Raw genomic sequence first — 17,093 nt, forward strand, 5'->3', positions numbered from 1 at the left:
ATGGAAGGGAAGAAAGCAGCAAAACCAAATGCTAAAGCTGGGAAGAAGCATGCTCTCAACATTGGCACCAAATTTTCCAGAAGCCCCATGGTGTGTGTGTGTGTGTGTGTGTGTGTGTGTGTGTGTGTGTGTGTGAGAGAGAGAGAGAGAGAGAGAGAGAGAGAGAGAGAGAGAGAGAGAGAGAGAAAGAGAGAGAGAGAGAGAGAGGCATGTGAACTGAAACAGAAGAGATGGCAAGTCAGGGTTAGCTGATCCTCTGTGCCCATTGTTGGTTTGGCCCAACTAAAGCCATCAGAAAGGCACTTCATGTAACTTCTGGGTGTTTTAATGTTTTAACAGAAGGAAATCTGGCAAAAAGTCTTCTTTTATTAAATTCATTGAAACATCAAACAAGCCAAAACCGGTTTGGCTCAGTGGATAGAGTGTTGGCTTGCAGACTGAAAGGTCCCGGGTTTGATTCCGGTCAAGGGCCTGTACCTTGGTTGCAGGCACATCCCCAGTGGGGGGTGTGCAATAGGCAGCTGGTTGATGTTTCTCTCTCATCGACATTTCTAACTCTCTATCCCTCTCAATTCCTCTCTGTGTAAAATCAATAAAATATATTAAAGAAAAAAAAAAAGATTACCTAACATCTTAAAAAAAAAAGAAAGAAAGAAACATCAAACAAAACATTTGAGGTTGGTAAGAACAGAGGTAACTTAAAAAAAAAAAAAATATATATATATATATATATATATATATATATATATATATATATATATATATTATTGATTTCGAAAGGAGGGAGAGGGAGAGAGAGACAGAAACATCAATGATGAGAGAGAATCATTGATTGGCTACCTCCTACACACCCCACATTGGGGATCCAGCCCTGATCAGGAGGAATCAAACTGGTGACCTCTTGGTTACTGGGTCGACGCTCAACCACTGAGCCACCCCCTGCTGGGCTAGAGGTAACTTTTAAATGCTTCTAATTAGTTCCTTAATTCTAATTTTGGGGCTGGTTTGGGAGATTAGTTTGGACCATGAGAATCAGGGCATTACAGAGCTATCTGTGTTAAATAAAAGAGGCAAAAGTACTCCAAGTTTTCAATAGTGTTTAAGGATCTAAACCTAAGGGTTGATGGAAATGCAAAGGAAAAGCTAGAAGACGAAGAGAGGGCTTTTAAGATGTTGATTTCCTGTAAAACAAGTTTAGAGTTTAATTATTCCTTAAAATTTTATTGTGAAAAAATTTAAACGTATGTAAAATAAACATCACAATACACCCTTCCCCCATTGTATTCTTCACTCAGTTTTAACAATTATCAACACGTAGCCAATCTTATTTCATCTCAAGCCCCACTAATTTACGACCCCCCCCCCCCCCCGCCCCTCTTATTGTTTTGAAGCAAACCTCTAAGTTAAAATCCTTTAAGGATGAACTTTATTCTATCAGGACTGGAGATCCAAATGCTTAAGAATAGGAAGAAACTCGAAGAGACCACCTATTTTGGTTGTTCTGTTAGTCTACCCATGCCTTCGCCCCAGATCCATTGGTCAGCATTCTCTGTCGTGCTGTGCTGGAGTTGTGCACACTGGATTTACATCCCCAGGCTCACTTCTCTCATCTGAAAAGGATGTTTCTCCTTGGCATCCAGTTAATTTCAGGCAAAGGGAAACACCAGAGGGTTAGAGGAGAGATTGGGATATTTATTCCAGCAAGAGCCACAACTCTGCTTCTACCTCCCATGGTTCTGGAGTGACTGCGTCCCCTCTAGCTCCAGTTTCTATAAGGCATCCCCTCTCCTGGGGTTGCAGCTTTGGCTTCAGGCATACGGTGTTAAAGCTGCCCTACCATTGCTTGTCTGTGTGCTTCACCATCCCTTAACTTTGAGTCACCTATAAGAATTCATGAGCCTTGCACCTAACTCAGAGCTGGGCATGAACCAAGTGTTCAAGGCTCTCTTGAATGGACTTGATTTTACTTAAAGAAATACTTTGGAAAATACTGTGCTGCTTTTTCAAGAGCAAGTAAGTCCACATCATCTTTCAATGTAGTTTCTTCTCATCTTCTCAAACCCACTTCCAGGAAAATGCAGATAAGAAAAGAAGTTGGGTGGTTCATTGCCATGATACAGTGCCCTTTCTTGGACATATTTGCAAGTTGCTGACATTAAGGGAGAGAGATGGGGAAAGAAACGGAGTGCTCAGGGAGATGAGAAGAGAATTGTTCCAGTGGAACAAGATTTTCTTAGGAAGACATCTTGGTTCAAGGTCCATATACATATTTTTTTTCTTCAAAAGCTAAAGCTTGGGTTGCTTAAAGAAGTTGAGCCACCTAAATGGTCCAGGAGGTGTGTTTCTGATCTTGTACCAATAGGCTTAGATTTTGTTAAATGGCCATTTATGATAGTAGAAATTTTTTCCTCACTTCTGATAAGCTCAAGGGAATGATGACTTCTGGGTGATATAGCTGCTTTATTAAACAAATGCTAAAAAGTTATCTTAGTTCAAAAATGTCCAAACATGCAATGGAATTTTATTATTGATATAGTGAGGAATTAGAGGAGAAAAAGGACCCATTTTCAGAAAGCTGTCTGCTTTAAAGTAAATTCAATATTTAGAGGCATAGATATCTCAATACTGGAAAAGGTTACCACAGTTAGCATTGAGAATTCTTAAGGTTTCTTTTGCGGCTCCCTCCCTCAATCCAGCCTTCCCTCCTTCCCTCCCTTTCTCTGTCCCTCTTTCTTTCCCTCTCTTCCTTCTCTTTTTGAGGGAGCTATTTGGAAAGCCAAACCCATACCATTGATTACACACTTTATAGTGTTCAATAAAACCCACATTTATATTACTATATGTTGATCACTGTGGGGAAATAAAGAGACAAATATACCACAATTCCTGCTCAGGATATTGCAGTCCTGAGGAAGAATTAGATGAAATCACTGTTGTGTAAGGCAGAGGGAACATCCATCTTATAGATTTACCTGCACACATCATCCTAGAATTGGGAGAAACTCTGCTTCCTATGCATTAAGCAGAGCAGTGATGAGGCCATTCAAACACCCAGTCAACTATTGCTAAATGCTAGAATCAGAGGAGCATTGACTAAAAATACAACAAGATCCCAACCACCTTTATTAGTAGAAATTTTCAGTGGGGATCGGTTTGGCTCAATGGATAGAGCGTTGGCTTGGGGACTGAAGGGTCCCGGGTTTGATTCCGGTGAAGGACATGTACCTTGGTTGCGGGCATATCCCCAGTAGGGGGTGTGCAAGAGGCAGCTGATCGATGACTCTCTCTCATCGATGTTTCTAACTCTCAATCTCTCTCCCTTCCTCTCTGTACAAAATCAATAAAAATATATATTTTTTTAAAAAGTAGAAATTTTCAGTGTATTAGCAGAGATGCTCATCCCATTCAGATGCTTGCTATTTCCTCACCTACTCAGCTATCGGACATTTATTGAGTGCCTACCATTTCTAACACCGTGATAGAAAATAGAGATACAAAGATGAATATTCCAAGAGGTGTGCGTTCTGACAAATGAATGTCTTAAAATGTCACAGTTGCTTTTACAGGGGAACATAAAGAGGAAGAAGTTAATTTTACTGGGAAGAGGTAAAAAATGCCTTCATAGCCGCCAGTGTGGCTCAGTGGTTGAGCATTGACCTTTAGATCAGGAAGTCACAGTTCGATTCCTGATCAGGGTATATGCTTGAGTTGCAGGCTCGATCCCCAGTGTGGGGCATGCAGGAGGCAGCTGATCAATGATTCTCATAATTGATATTTCTATCTCTCTTTCCCTTTCTCTCTGAAATAAATAAAAAATATATTTTAAAAATGCCTTCATAGAACAGTTTAACTTTGAAGTGATTCTAGAAATCTGAGTAGATATTTACTCAACAATGGGGATGATATTTGAGGGGTGGGTGTGCAAAAAGGGATGAGGTTCCAGGCATTAGTTACCACCATCTTCATTGATGAGAAAAAACCCCTCCAGTGTCCAGGGGACTGATTTTTGTAGTAGTTACTGAGCATCATGGAGAGTAGAGGCTACAGAGGTGGCCTGTGGTCAGACCATGGAAGGTTACTGTGCCATGAAAGGAATTTGATTCTCCTGCAGGCCCCATATATGCCACTAAGGTGGTAAGCACAATTCTCTCAATCTTGCAACCCATGAGCTCTCAGTCAACCATAGGAGATACTGAGAGGCTACTCACCTTGTGACGGGGCAGTCAAGGCAGCTTTCCTGGGTGGGCCCCCAGCACCTGGCACACGAGGCGTCACAGATCTGGCAGTGGCCATGTTCATCCATGTATTCTCCTGGGGGAACAAAATGCAATTGTTTACCTCTTTTCTACATGACCGTGTTTCCTGGGCTGTCAGTCTGAGAGCAGCCAGATCTGTCTGTGGCTGCCTGGAAGCCATGGAGACAACCCAGAGAGAAGAGACCTTGAATGGCTTCAGTTGCCAGTGCTAAATCCTGACCTTATAATAACAACTGCTCCTCTCCCAGAGGCCCTGAAAGTTGGAACCCGAAAAAGTTATGAGGCAATGACATAATTTTGAATCTAGTCAAAATGTGTTATAAATTTTATAAGTAGAGAGAAGCCAATGGGGCTTCCGACAGCTCCTGCTGACTTCCCTGCTTAAGGCTGAAGAGACCCCAGTTATAGCCTTGGTTCAAGTCAAGGAGCAAACTGGACCCACCTAGGTCCTGTCTCATCACTCTGGGGAGGATTGTGATTACTTGTCAAGAAAGGGAGTTGAAGCTTGGCTGACATTGGACAGATGTCAGCTGCATCTCACCCTGAAAGAGTAACAATGAAGAGATAGCCAGAGAATTCTTCATTTAATTGGAAAGCTTATCATTCCCAAGGAAAAACACAACATGGCCTTTCCACAGAAGCAAGTCCAGCCTCACCAACTTCTTGTAAGCATTTAAGAAATTATTCCCACAGCAAGGGTGGCAGAGAGAGGTGAACCCTCATTGAAGGTGATAATCCATAGATAGGTATGTGGCTCATTGAATTCAACCCTCTACTTACACTATGCTCATCCTCTGTTCCCATTGTCTTATAATAAATTGACTGAAAAGAAACTGAAATTCTTTCAGTCTGATCCAAAGAACCACTTCGGTTTAGAAAGTGATCATGCTCAGAAACTTTAGATTCAGATTTCAGCAGAGTCACAACTTCACTTGCCTCCCACCCCAGCTTTCGTAGCCCTGTTGGCATGTTTGAACATTGTCAATCTGAGATCAGCCAGAGCAGTGAGGTAAGAGGACTCACCAATGGTTTATTTATTTATTAAAATTTTTATTTATTAAATTGATTATGGTGTCATTGGTCATCATAAACATACAGGTTTCATGTATGTTTCTATGTTATAAGATCTGTATATTGCACCATGTGCCCACCACTCAAAGTCAAATTTTCTCCTGCTACCTTATATTAGGACCCCCATGTTCCCCTACCTCCTTCCCTATGGCAACTACCACACTGCTGTTTGTGTTTATAAGTTTCAGTTTTATATCCCATATATCAGTAAAATCATTTGGTTCTTAGCTTTTTCTGACTGACTTATTTCACTTAGAGTAATGTTCTCAAGGTCCATCCATGTTGTTGCAGATGGCTGAGTAGTATTCTTTTGTGTATATGTACCACATACCTATTGTTTAATCAAGTGGTGTTACTGGAACTCCAAGATTTGCTGCCTGCTTTATTTTAACTGTATTGGGGGAAAGAAAAGCCCTGGAAACATAGATGACTGGTGAAAAATGGAGGAAGGTCTACTTCTCTGCCTCTCCCCATAATTTTACTGAACGAGTACAGTTGGGTAAAGTAAACCTTTTATCCATAAATTGTACACTTGCTGGCACTAACCTACAAAAATGAGTGAGCTTCAGAGTGAGTCACCAGTGGGGGCAAAACATGCAAATAGGCAAGTTGTTCACTGCACAAGGTACCTGCCCAAATAATGGTCACATGGAGTTGGAAATCCATCCCACGTTGATTGGACCAAGCCATGAAAGTGTGTTGGCTGCCTCTTTCTCTATAGGGGATGCCTTTTGCTAATTCACACAAAGATGTCAGAACAGACCAGCTGGTAATCAGCAGTCTCAAAACAGAAAAAGAGCCTGGACTTCTGTCTAGTAGGAGTGTTGATTTCAAGTTGGGACTCTCACTCAATATAGGCATCATATTCCACCTCTGAATTATTGCCCTTGTACAACCTCTTCTACTTTTGTCAGGAAGCACAACAAATTGAACAGTGTTATTACAGTCTAGGCACAAGCAAGATAAAGAGCAGAGTAGGAAGACCATTGCCTACATTGCCAATGCTAATAATTTGTGTCAGATGATAGCTATGTATCTTTCAAAATATATATGCTGAGTGGAACAGGTATGGGGGAGGGTCATAGAGGCTTTCAAACCCGAAGAAAGTGTTTTCTAGAGAAATATAGATCATAGCTTGTTAATTCACCTACTCATTCCATGTATATTTTTCTGAACATTTATGTACCAGATATTAGGTAAAATTTAGAGATATACAAATTAAAAAGACCCTGCTCTTGGGTTCTCAAAGATGTTTCATAAGAATGATTTGTTCCCTAGCTGGTTTGGCTCAGTGGATAGAGCATCAGCCTGCAGACTAAAGGGTCCCGGGATTCAATTTCAGTCCAGGACACATACCCAGGTTGTGAGCTCAATTCCCAGTAGGGGGCATATAGGAGGCAGCTGATCAGTGATTTTTCTCCCATTATCATTGCTTCCCTCTCCCTCTCCCTTCCTCTTTCCGAAATCAATAAAAAATATTTTTTTAAAAAAAGAATGATGCTTGAAGAGATACTTATAATCCAAATGCTGGCTAAGAGACTTCGTCTTCCTTGGACATTCTAGATTAAAGTCTAAAACAGAAAAGCAAGGGCATACATTGGACTCTGCTAGACCTAGAGTCAAAGACTGTTATTTTGCCTTGACATTGGTGCCTATAAAAACGGACATGGTGGTTTGGTTGCCCTAAATCTTACCACCCATCCACCTTAATCTCCACAGTGTATTAGATCCAATGGTAGGATGGGATTTTAAAATAAATATAACTTGCTCTGCTAAAGCAAGTGCTGCTTAGGTGGTTCTGAGAGTTATGTCATATTTACATCCAAAGCCTCCTCTGTAGTTACAGATGAGTCATGGTTAGGTCAAGGGTTCAGATATTACAGTGGAAATTTTCAACTCTCCTATGTCTTTTGTTTGTCTCTTCCTTAGCTTCCATAAGCCAGTATGTGGCACTGATATCCTGGCCTCAAGTTTCCTGGATCTGCTCAACTATCATTGCCTCTGTTGGCATTCACATAGATATACTAGTAATCATCTGAGATATAATCAATTCCACTTGGATTTGCCCAAACTATGATATTTCAAATACTCCTCTCCAAAAACAACCTTCTTATGCCCTACTATGTTAAGCTTACCCTTCTTGATAATCCTTTCATTCTTTTTTGTATCTCCCTCTTGCATTTCTCACTGTAGTTAGGTCAAACGTTTTCAAGACTCAGGTTCCACCCACTATTTCTCAAAAGGTGACCTCACTATCTAATTTGTTGATAAGATACTGAATTTCCCCAGTATCCTTTGTCTCAGTGTCAAAGTTCCTTCCTATCTTCTCCTTGACTGTTCATTTGTTGGCAACTCTCAATCTAGTGCTCATAATCTTTCCTCAGGATATTTCTCCACCAGGATCTCTGTCTTCAGTATTTTCTCCACATCTCCCATTATCCTCTGACCTACAAAAGTTATCCTGAACCTAAAACCTTCCCAAGCACTCTTCTTCTTGGATAAGTGAAGAACATGTTTTCCCCTCCTACCATTTGGAAACAAAATGGAGACAACCTCATAATCTTGAAGCTTATGTAAGCAAGTCAATGTAGGACAGCTTAACCACACCTCTCAAGTCTGCAAGCCTCTTAACTTTAGAGCATACTCTGGCTTTATAACAGATGAGAATAAAGGGACCTGTTTTAATTTTCATATTTATGTGAAAGTACAATTAGTTATATAAACAACTGCCCCCAGCTTTTGCAGGCACAAGTGTCCTACTGCACATTTGAAACTAACAAACAAACAAAAAAGCCAGATTCCAAGGACATAGTGAAGTTGGTTTTATTTTTTTATTTTTATTTTTTATTTTTTGGTTGTTGGAGCAGCAAATTCTTTTCATCTGTCTTGATTGCACAATGAAGCTCCATGTTTATGACAGGAGTGATACACAAAAAAATTTTTTAAATCACTTTTAGCACAGACGTCAGGGTACAATATTTTGTTCTCCATCTCATCCGATAAACTCTCCCTTCTGGTATCTTTATCCATTATTATTATGTCCAAATTATCTTTCTTCTGTGATCAAAAGTGTTTCATTTCCCTTTTAATTCCTGTCTCATGTCATCCTATAATAGTTCAAAAAACATTGAAGTAATGTTTCATGAGCAATGCTATCTCAAAAGTTGAAGACACAACTTAAAAATTAATAATTGGGAGAAACCAAGATGGTGGCATAGGTAAACACCTGAACTGCTGCTTCACACAACAACTTCAAAACTACAACTAAAAGACAAAATGGGCATCATCCAGAACTACAGGAAGGCTGGCTGAGTGGAAATTCTAAACTAGAAGGAAAGAGAAAAACACACTGAGACTCAGAGGAGATATTCGCCATTTGGATTTTTTTAGAGATAGAGGAAGGACAAAAGAGGGAAGGTGGAAGGGAGGAAGAGAGAGAGGGAGGGAGGGAGGGAGGGAGGGAGGGAGGGAGGGAGGGAGAGAGAGGGAGGGAGGGAGGGAGGGAGGGAGGGAGGGAGGGAGAGAGAGAAAACATTGATTGTCTGCCTTCTGCTAGTGCCCTACTGGGAAATGAGCCCACAACCCCAGGCATGTGCTCTGAATGTAATCGAACCATAACCACCTGGTTCATAGGTTGACATTCAACCATCAAGCCACACTGGCTGGTCACACATGAAGCTTTATAGCAAGACTAAAAAAGGAGGTGTCCATTGATGGCCAACATCTTTACTTAAAAGCCTGTAGCAGTGAAATCTCATGGCACAGATAAATTAATTACTAAAATTCTGCAGCACACCAAAAAAATGTTTTTGCTGTTCTGACAACTAAAAAAGGTATAATTTTGATTGATTTACACCTGACAGCTATTGTTGTATTGGGCATTGTCATTTTTTAAAAATTTGACAATCTAAGGGAAAAGTGGTCACTTGCTCCTGACTTAAATAGTTAGGTATTGGGCATTTTAAAAGTTCTTGGGGCACACTGGTTGAAAATTACTGGTCTGCACAAGTATTCCGCCTTAAAAAGGAAGGACATCCTGACACATGCTACTATATGTACAGACCTGGAAGACATTTACTAAGTGAAATAAACCAGTCACATAATGACAAATATTTCCTGATTCCATTCATTTGAGGCACTTAGAATAGTCAAATTCAGAGGTACAGAAAGCAGAATGGTGGTTTCCAGGGGCTGGAGGGGAGGGGAAAATGGAGTGAAATGATGGTGATACTGCTTAATGAGTACAAAGTTTCAGCTGGGGAAGATGAGAACATTCTGGAAATGGATGATGCCAATAGTTGCCCTACAATGTGAATGTAATTAATGCCATGAAACTGTAGGGTTAAATGGTAAATTTTATGTTATGAATATTTTACTACAATTAAAAATAGTCTACATGAAGAGTTTCTTCCTTTGCAGGCCAAACCTAATTTTAACCAAAAGAACTCAAGATTGTCTGCCCTTTGGGGATGAGTCCAAAGAGTACCAACATCTTGTGGAGCCAGTTCGTTTACTGCGGCTCAGGAGACCTGTGAGACCAGAACCAAACAGGTGAGTGTATAAAGCTTGTGATAATGGAGAGGTCTGGCAGATGGAACACTGTGCTGTTTCTTTTCATCAGCAACTATAAAGGCAGCATGAGCATCAAGCAGCTTGAGTACAGGTGTCTGGGCAATGACTTTTCTATCTCAGCCTCTCAGCAACCACGTCTCCTTTTCCTCCCTCACGGTGTTTTCTAATTGCTAGGACATCTTTATTATTTTAATGCTTTTTCATTCTTAGGTGCTGGGGTTCACCTGTGGGCAGATGCCCTAAAACTACGCTGGCACCCCCATAGGTTGGCACTCCATCAAAAAAGGATGTATTGAATAATTGTTGGTCCAACACGCTTGTAAATGTTTAGCTTACTTCAATCTGCACTTTGTTCAAAGATCGAGGAATTAAGAGCTGATCTTTTGTGCATTTCTACTGTTATTTTGGGCCTTGACCTCAATCAGGCTGCTCAAAAAATATATCTGAAATGAAGACTTGGCCAGTACACCTGGCGTACCCTGCATAGGTCAGAGATTAAGCATCTACTTATGAACCAGGAGGTCACCGTTTGATTCCCCATCACATGCTTGGCTTTTGGGCTCGATTCCCAGTAGGGGGCATGCAGGAGGCAGTCAATCAGTGGTTCTCTCTCATCATTGATAATTCTATTTCTTGCTCTCCCTTTCTCTATAAAAATCAAAAGCAAATTAAAAAAATACATCTGAATACAATGGTGATGTAGCAATCACACAGGCTCTCATTCACTGACACCTACCATGTTACAAATGCTGTTTTATGTGATGTTTAACTTAAACAGCAGCCCCTTTTCCAAATGAGAAACTGAGGCTTAGAGACATGAATCTTAGATGCATTCATTCAACTATGCAAGTGACAGAGTTGGGTTGTGACCTAGTATGGATTCACTTCTTACTCGGTGCTCTAAGCAGCTTAGCTAGTTATAAAAAGACAGACTGAGCATGTCTTGTCTAAACCACTTGGTGAGGTAAGGGTATCAAAGGGAATTCACTGTGAAAACAGTTGAACTTGGAGCAGGCTTATTGCACAAAGCAGATTTACTCAATGATTGAATATGCCCTCCAAATATGTGTTTTGTCTGATAAAAATGGCTTGCCTGGCAAATTTGCCATTGATTAAAAGGCAATTAAATTTATCAGAATGAGATTTTACCAGCTGCTTGTTCTATTAGGTTAGAAGCTACTAAGAGGAACCCCAAATTTTTAAAAAATAATTAATTGGAGCTCTACACAGGGATTTTCTGCTTAAGTGCTATCTGAAAACAAAATAAATTGGATCTTCACAAATAACTTATTATCAGAATTATAGTCACATCTTTCTGGTTCCCCAATTTACATGAAAATCTAGTAGAGATGGATTGGTTCCCATATATGTAGTCCTCAAGAGAATTTTGCATTGCCTCTGTGTTAGTGATGAGTCATTCTAAGTCTTAGCTTAAGGATGCTGAAATTAAAATGGTGCTGAACAGTGGGCTCCAAGATCAGACACCAGAGGGGACACAAGGCCCGAGTGTGATTATCTGCAATTTAACAAAATTAATTTACAAAGACAACTATTGGATCTGTGAATGAGGAAATGATGAACACCCTGTAAGCAGGGTTTGGTAGGTAGAAAGGCATTTAATGCCTTTCTGAGGTGTGTAAAAGCTCTTGCCTTCTCTATTTAGTGGGCTGTGTTTGCTATTCCTGTAGGTGAGCCTCGCATTTCTACAAGTTCTCTAGTGCACTCAATCCCTCTACTTCTCGGGAGCAGGATTGCATCCCCCATGTTCCCACTGTTTGTGGCTGCAGAGGGACCACTCTCAGGGGAGAAATTGTACTAGTGCATCCGCAGTAATGGCATATGTGGGGCTCAGTACCTGGCAACAGGAGGGAGTGAGCATAATTTGATGAATAGCTTGTTTGTAGTTTGGAAAACATCACTGATAACCTGAGGCAGGTTACACTTGGGAGACACTTACTGGGAAAGTGAACAACTTGAAAGGATAGGTTGTTGGCTTGAATTTCTGTGTAAATCCATGAGTGAACACAGCTCTATCCAGCACTAACGGCTGTATCATTTCCTTTCGCTATGGAGGCCATGCCGATGCAGGTGAAACTATTGGGATTATGGCAAATTGAGCCGCGATCCTGGCACTTTTGAACTAAGCAAGGGTCCTTGAATGTGGATGTGTTCCAGCCAAAGTTCTTCCCAAGGAGCTTAAATGATCAAAATGTTCTCTGTGATGGTGTAAGTCCTGAAACACAGGCCATGAGGATGAAACTTATTATATTATCCACTTTCATCTCTCTGCTGACCTAAAGAACCTCTCTAATTGCTTTTATAATTTGCTCTTAAATGCTTCAAAGTGCCGATGCATTACTGTCCCTCCTCCCAACTTCCCACCTCCCCGCCTCTCCAGTGTCCCATGGGAGAGAACATCCTTCAACTACCTCCTCCTCTTCCTCTGGACCCACACACTGAAAGTGCTGACTTTACCTTTCTTCTCCCACACTCCCTTTGTCTTTCCTGGAGCCTTGCCTGCTGGTGCTGAAACATCGCGGCCTAACCACTAATTAGGAGAAAACAGATGCTCCTGGGAAGAGAAAGAAGTTGCATTTCAAGGCCTATGGCTCCATCTGCACTGTAGCTGGTAAATGACAATTTAGCCTTCTATTGGGTCATCATTAACTACAGTGGAGACTGCCTTCTAAGACAGGTCTGCCTGGAGCAGGGCACCCAGAGTCCCTCAAGACTGGGGAAGCGTTTGATTCGTCAGGATGCCATAGGTTGTATTGGAAATGACCAAACTGCTTTCTAAAAAGCCGAAGTGTGGAAGTGGGGAAGGGACCGAAGCTTGCCTGCCGAATGCCGGCGAAGTAGGAATCCCCATGCTGTGTAAATGCACACAGTTTGGAGTCATCCCCACCTGGGTTTGATTTTGGCTTCCTTCTCCAGCTGTTTGGCATTAATCAAATCACATATTTCCCCGGTGTGCCTCTTCTGTGTATTGTGGATAATACCCTCATTCTCAGAGAATGCGGCTGGGATCAAATGAGGAAACAGACCTAAGTGCAGCGGATGGCAGAATGGTAGTTGTAATTATCAGGTGCTTTGAATATGTCATCTCACTAATCCTCCAATTATCAAGTGGGATAGGGGCTTCGGCTCCATTTGGCCAAATAAAGGCATTTAAACATCAAAATGTTAACTCCCTGAACATCCTTTGAACCTTGGTCTGACTAGATTCCAAATTGTGCTTTTTCTACCCTCGAGAGGGCTTGAAGAATATATCGGCTGCATATGTTGGTGGCAACGAGGCACCTGAAATTAATGACCGTGGAGGCTTGAGAACACAATTCAGCTGCAAAATGCAGCCCATGCTAGTCAGTCTTTATAAAATTGGCAGCCCCTGGAGCCAGCCTCCCAGCACGGGGCAAAGGCAGCTTTTCCGCACGCTGCTAAGGAGTATTTCAGAGCCACGGCGGTGCCCTTCTCAGGCTGCTGAGGGGAAAGTGTGCCGGCAGTCCGTGTAAGAAGGGACGCAGAAGGCTTCTTCCCCGCAGAGTTTCACTGGGAAGGTTTAGAAGGTGGGGTTTTGGCCTCACTGTAGAGTGGGACACCGCACTGGGACTAACTGCTTCTCCTTCAGGTGAGTGACCGGGAGGGACTTTGCCTCCTTACCTGGTGGGTATGGGGCACATTGCATAGTTTCCTCTCTCTCAGTGAAGGTGCAGCACATACAAAGACGGAAATAAACGTGTGTTTGTTCTGCATTGGGGAGGGTGGTAGTCTTGTGAGGCAAGAGGCCTTGGAGTCCCTGTATGTCAGAGAGAAAGAGCCAGTTTCCCTGCCTCCCAGCCTCCTTCCATACAGTTTGCATCCTATCAGAGCTTTAGATTCTATCCAGAAGATGGGATGTGGGACTAGAACCTCACCTGGCACCATCCTAGAGAGAACACCACTCACACCACCCCCCACTGCCCCCAAAGACTCTATCATTTGACCATGAGCTGTCCTCTTCCCATCGAGAATGATAGAGGCAAGATATAGGTGAAGTAGAGGTATCTGGAATGAGATATCCTAGGTGTGCATCTTGGGGCAGTGAGAACTTTCACAATTATAAAGCCTCTCACAGCCTCAGTCACCTCATCTGTAAAATGGAAATTATCAAAGCTATGTCATAAAATTGTCAGAAGGATTAAATTAACATGTGGAATGTGCTTTGTAAGATGCTAGCACAAGTGGGTGCTTAATAGGGCTTAGCTGTTGCTACTTTAGTGCATATAAGCAGGCCCTCGGATAAGCAGCAACAAGAGAGTGAAAAGACTTATAGGCTATGCAAACCTCAATTGACCTCTGATTGTTTGCATGGCTTTGCAAATTTATTTTGCTCCCAAAGATGTAGGTTACCTGTTATTTTCCTGCGTATCATCAGGTAATGCCCTTTCTTACAATGAGGTTGACTTACAAATGATGGTAAATACAAATAAAATATCTGGAAAAAATTTCAGTTCTAGTCAGGACAGTGGCAACCCTCTGCTCTTTCACCCAGCATGGTGAATTATTAACTTGCTAAAAAGTTACGGGCACCTCAAAGCAATATGTGGCAGGAAGGCAGGTCAGTTATTCCTTTATTGCCCAATATTATTCCTCTTGTGGCTTTATGGAGACATCTCTTAGGAATAATATAAAATTGTGACTTAAACTGATCTTTAATCAGCTGTTATGAATTAATTTGTCTGACCTTGGTATAAACCTAAGGAATGTCTCATGAGAGGATTCTGGCTCTATCAAAACATTCCAAAATGGTATGACTCTGCGTGCTCTTGTCTTACCTTGTACCTTAATGCCTTGCTTTCTCCTTTAGATGCCCTTCTGTGCCAATGGTTCCCCAGCGAACTTGCAGTTTCTGCATGTTGCCCCCTAATGGAGCTGAGAACTTCCCAGCCTAGTCCTACAGAGAAGTCATATTGAGCCCTGCAGGACACCTCTGCATTCACTCCAGGCAAGGCTCTAGAAAGTCTACAGAGCCTCAAGAACAATTCCATTCTTCTGGGAGAAGCACAACCTTGGCTAGAAGGTAAGCAAGCCAGTATTTGAGTTCGAAGTTCCTCCTTTGGGCTTGACTTTATTTTCCATAGCCCAGCCCAGAAGACCCTGGGTGTCTCCCGCGGGGGCCTCCGTGCCTTCCTGCACTAGTTAAACTGTTGTCCCAGGTCGGGGAGGGCTGTTCAGCATAATTTCTAGAGAGCAGGCAACCAGGGCAACCAGTCTCAACCCCATTTTAGGAGCCCTGGGCTCTCAGAGCCCAGCCCATGGCTTAGGGCTGCACCTACTAGGCTGCGAGGTGGGGCCGAACGTCCAGGACTGGGAAGCCTGCACTTCTTGGAAACCCTTTTGCATGATCCCCACAGGCAGAGCTGGTGAGTCAGGCTCTCCTCCCTCCTAAGTTCCCTCCAGCAGCTGTCTGACCTGCTTTGACTCCTTTTTGCTTTCAAGGCTGCTCTTGACAGTCATCTTATCCACATTTTACATGCTGTGATGTGCTGAGGGCCCCAACCCTCCCAGGGAGGGCCAGTTCCTTTCTGCAGTTCATAGTTGGCCAACATAGACACAGGGGCTGGCGGCAGGTTCGGGGAACTTGAGCGGTCTTTTGCTTATGCAATCATCTGGTGTAATTTAGGTTGTAATTTTCTAAAGCTGAATTTGTAAGAGGCCAATATTTTCTATGGGACAAAAATAAGCACTTACTACGGTAGCAGGAATGACTGACATGTGAAACTGCTATGAGAAGCAGATGCTGGAGAAAGATGTCATATCATGTGGCATTAGAAGTCCAGGCCTTGGGTCAAAGATGAGGAACCTCTTCTGGGAGAGCTGGGTGCTTTCTCCATGCTTTCACAGTCAATGCTCAGAGCCCTTATGGAGATGAGCACTACTCTCATCGGAAAGATGAGGACACTGACACTTAAGAAATTTCAGTCACATAGGTCACCATGTTGGTGATAGTAAGAATAGCTAATACTTTTTCAGTGATGACCATATGCTAAGAATTGTGCTGATTCTGTGTTTGTATTAGTTCACTTAATCTTTACAATAATAACCCCATGGGGGAAAGTTTGATGATGGGTACAGCTGTTCTCTATCATCTTCATTTTTCTATTGACAAAGTTGAGGCAGTGGGATAATAAGTGACCTATGAAAGTCGCCCAGCTTGTAGCATAGCTGGGACTTAAACCAAAGAGTTCAGACTTCAAATTTTAGTTCTTGAACCCAGGTTTTGCAGCACTCCTTTTCCCACAAAGATGGGATTATCCCAGGCCTCAATAACTTTAAATGCTAGGTGCCCTTTTCACTATGCTGGAAATTCAAATAATTGGTGGGTTGCAGGTACATATGTGTATGTGTGTGAGAATATGGGGATAAGGGGATGTTATACAATCCTAGACACCTGAATCATGGGAGCTGTAACTATTGCTTGCTGGCCATTTCGAGAGGCTGTGTTGGAGATGGCTACCTTTTATGAGACAGAATCAGTTCACGTAAAATACAAAGAACATAAGCCAATGTAGAACCAGTGTTTAAAATGTAATGATTGCACAGGACAGCTGATTGTACCTTTCCCTGAGGGCAGGGCTATCTTTTGTGTCCCATTGCCTCACTGCATGACTACAATATTCATTAAAATTGTGTGTTTTGTTATATTGTAATAAAATTGACGTAGGCCTGAAAAAAAAAAGACCACCTGGGAATATGGCTAGAAGGATAAGGGGGGTAGTGGAGAATATTTCAGGAAAGGGGAACAAAGGAAGCAGAGGAAATAGGTATGATGTCTGTGTGACTCAAGTTAATGATTGGGTTGACTGAAGCAGAAACTGAGTGTGGGGGAAATGAAAAAGGAGTTGGTATAAAGGATGTAGAGAAACCAAGAAATATCAGACAGTTATCAAATAGGTGTGGTTGGCCAAAGTGGGCCATGAAGATTTAGGAAGAGAATTATCAATGGGAAAAACTGTGTTGGAAGATAACCCTGATCAAGGGAGACTGGCTGGGTTAGAAGGGACAGTCCAGGAAGTCAGCTAGGAGATGGTGTGAGCCAGGAGGGAGGGGATAGAGCTACTGCAACCAAAATGAGGAAGATAGAGTGGTTCCCAGAAAACAGTCACAGGATCTGAGGAGTGGATGGGTGTTAGAACTCACCTACTCCAACTGCCC

General features: G+C 42.2%; 1 protein-coding gene across 2 annotated transcripts in view; it reads right to left on the reverse strand.

The window, feature by feature from the left end:
• The window catches only part of PCSK5 (proprotein convertase subtilisin/kexin type 5), a 394,890-nt gene that overhangs the window by 84,693 nt on the left and 293,104 nt on the right, over window positions 1–17,093 (reverse strand). For both annotated transcript variants that reach the window (XM_036433764.2, XM_036433763.2), the window contains exon 21: window positions 4,209–4,311. In XM_036433764.2, coding sequence (XP_036289657.1) covers window positions 4,209–4,311 — 103 coding nt within the window. The remainder of the gene's footprint in view (window positions 1–4,208; window positions 4,312–17,093) is intronic.

This window comes from Pipistrellus kuhlii, unplaced genomic scaffold (assembly GCF_014108245.1).
Source record: "Pipistrellus kuhlii isolate mPipKuh1 unplaced genomic scaffold, mPipKuh1.p scaffold_m20_p_12, whole genome shotgun sequence".
Taxonomy (NCBI): Eukaryota; Metazoa; Chordata; class Mammalia; order Chiroptera; family Vespertilionidae; genus Pipistrellus; species Pipistrellus kuhlii.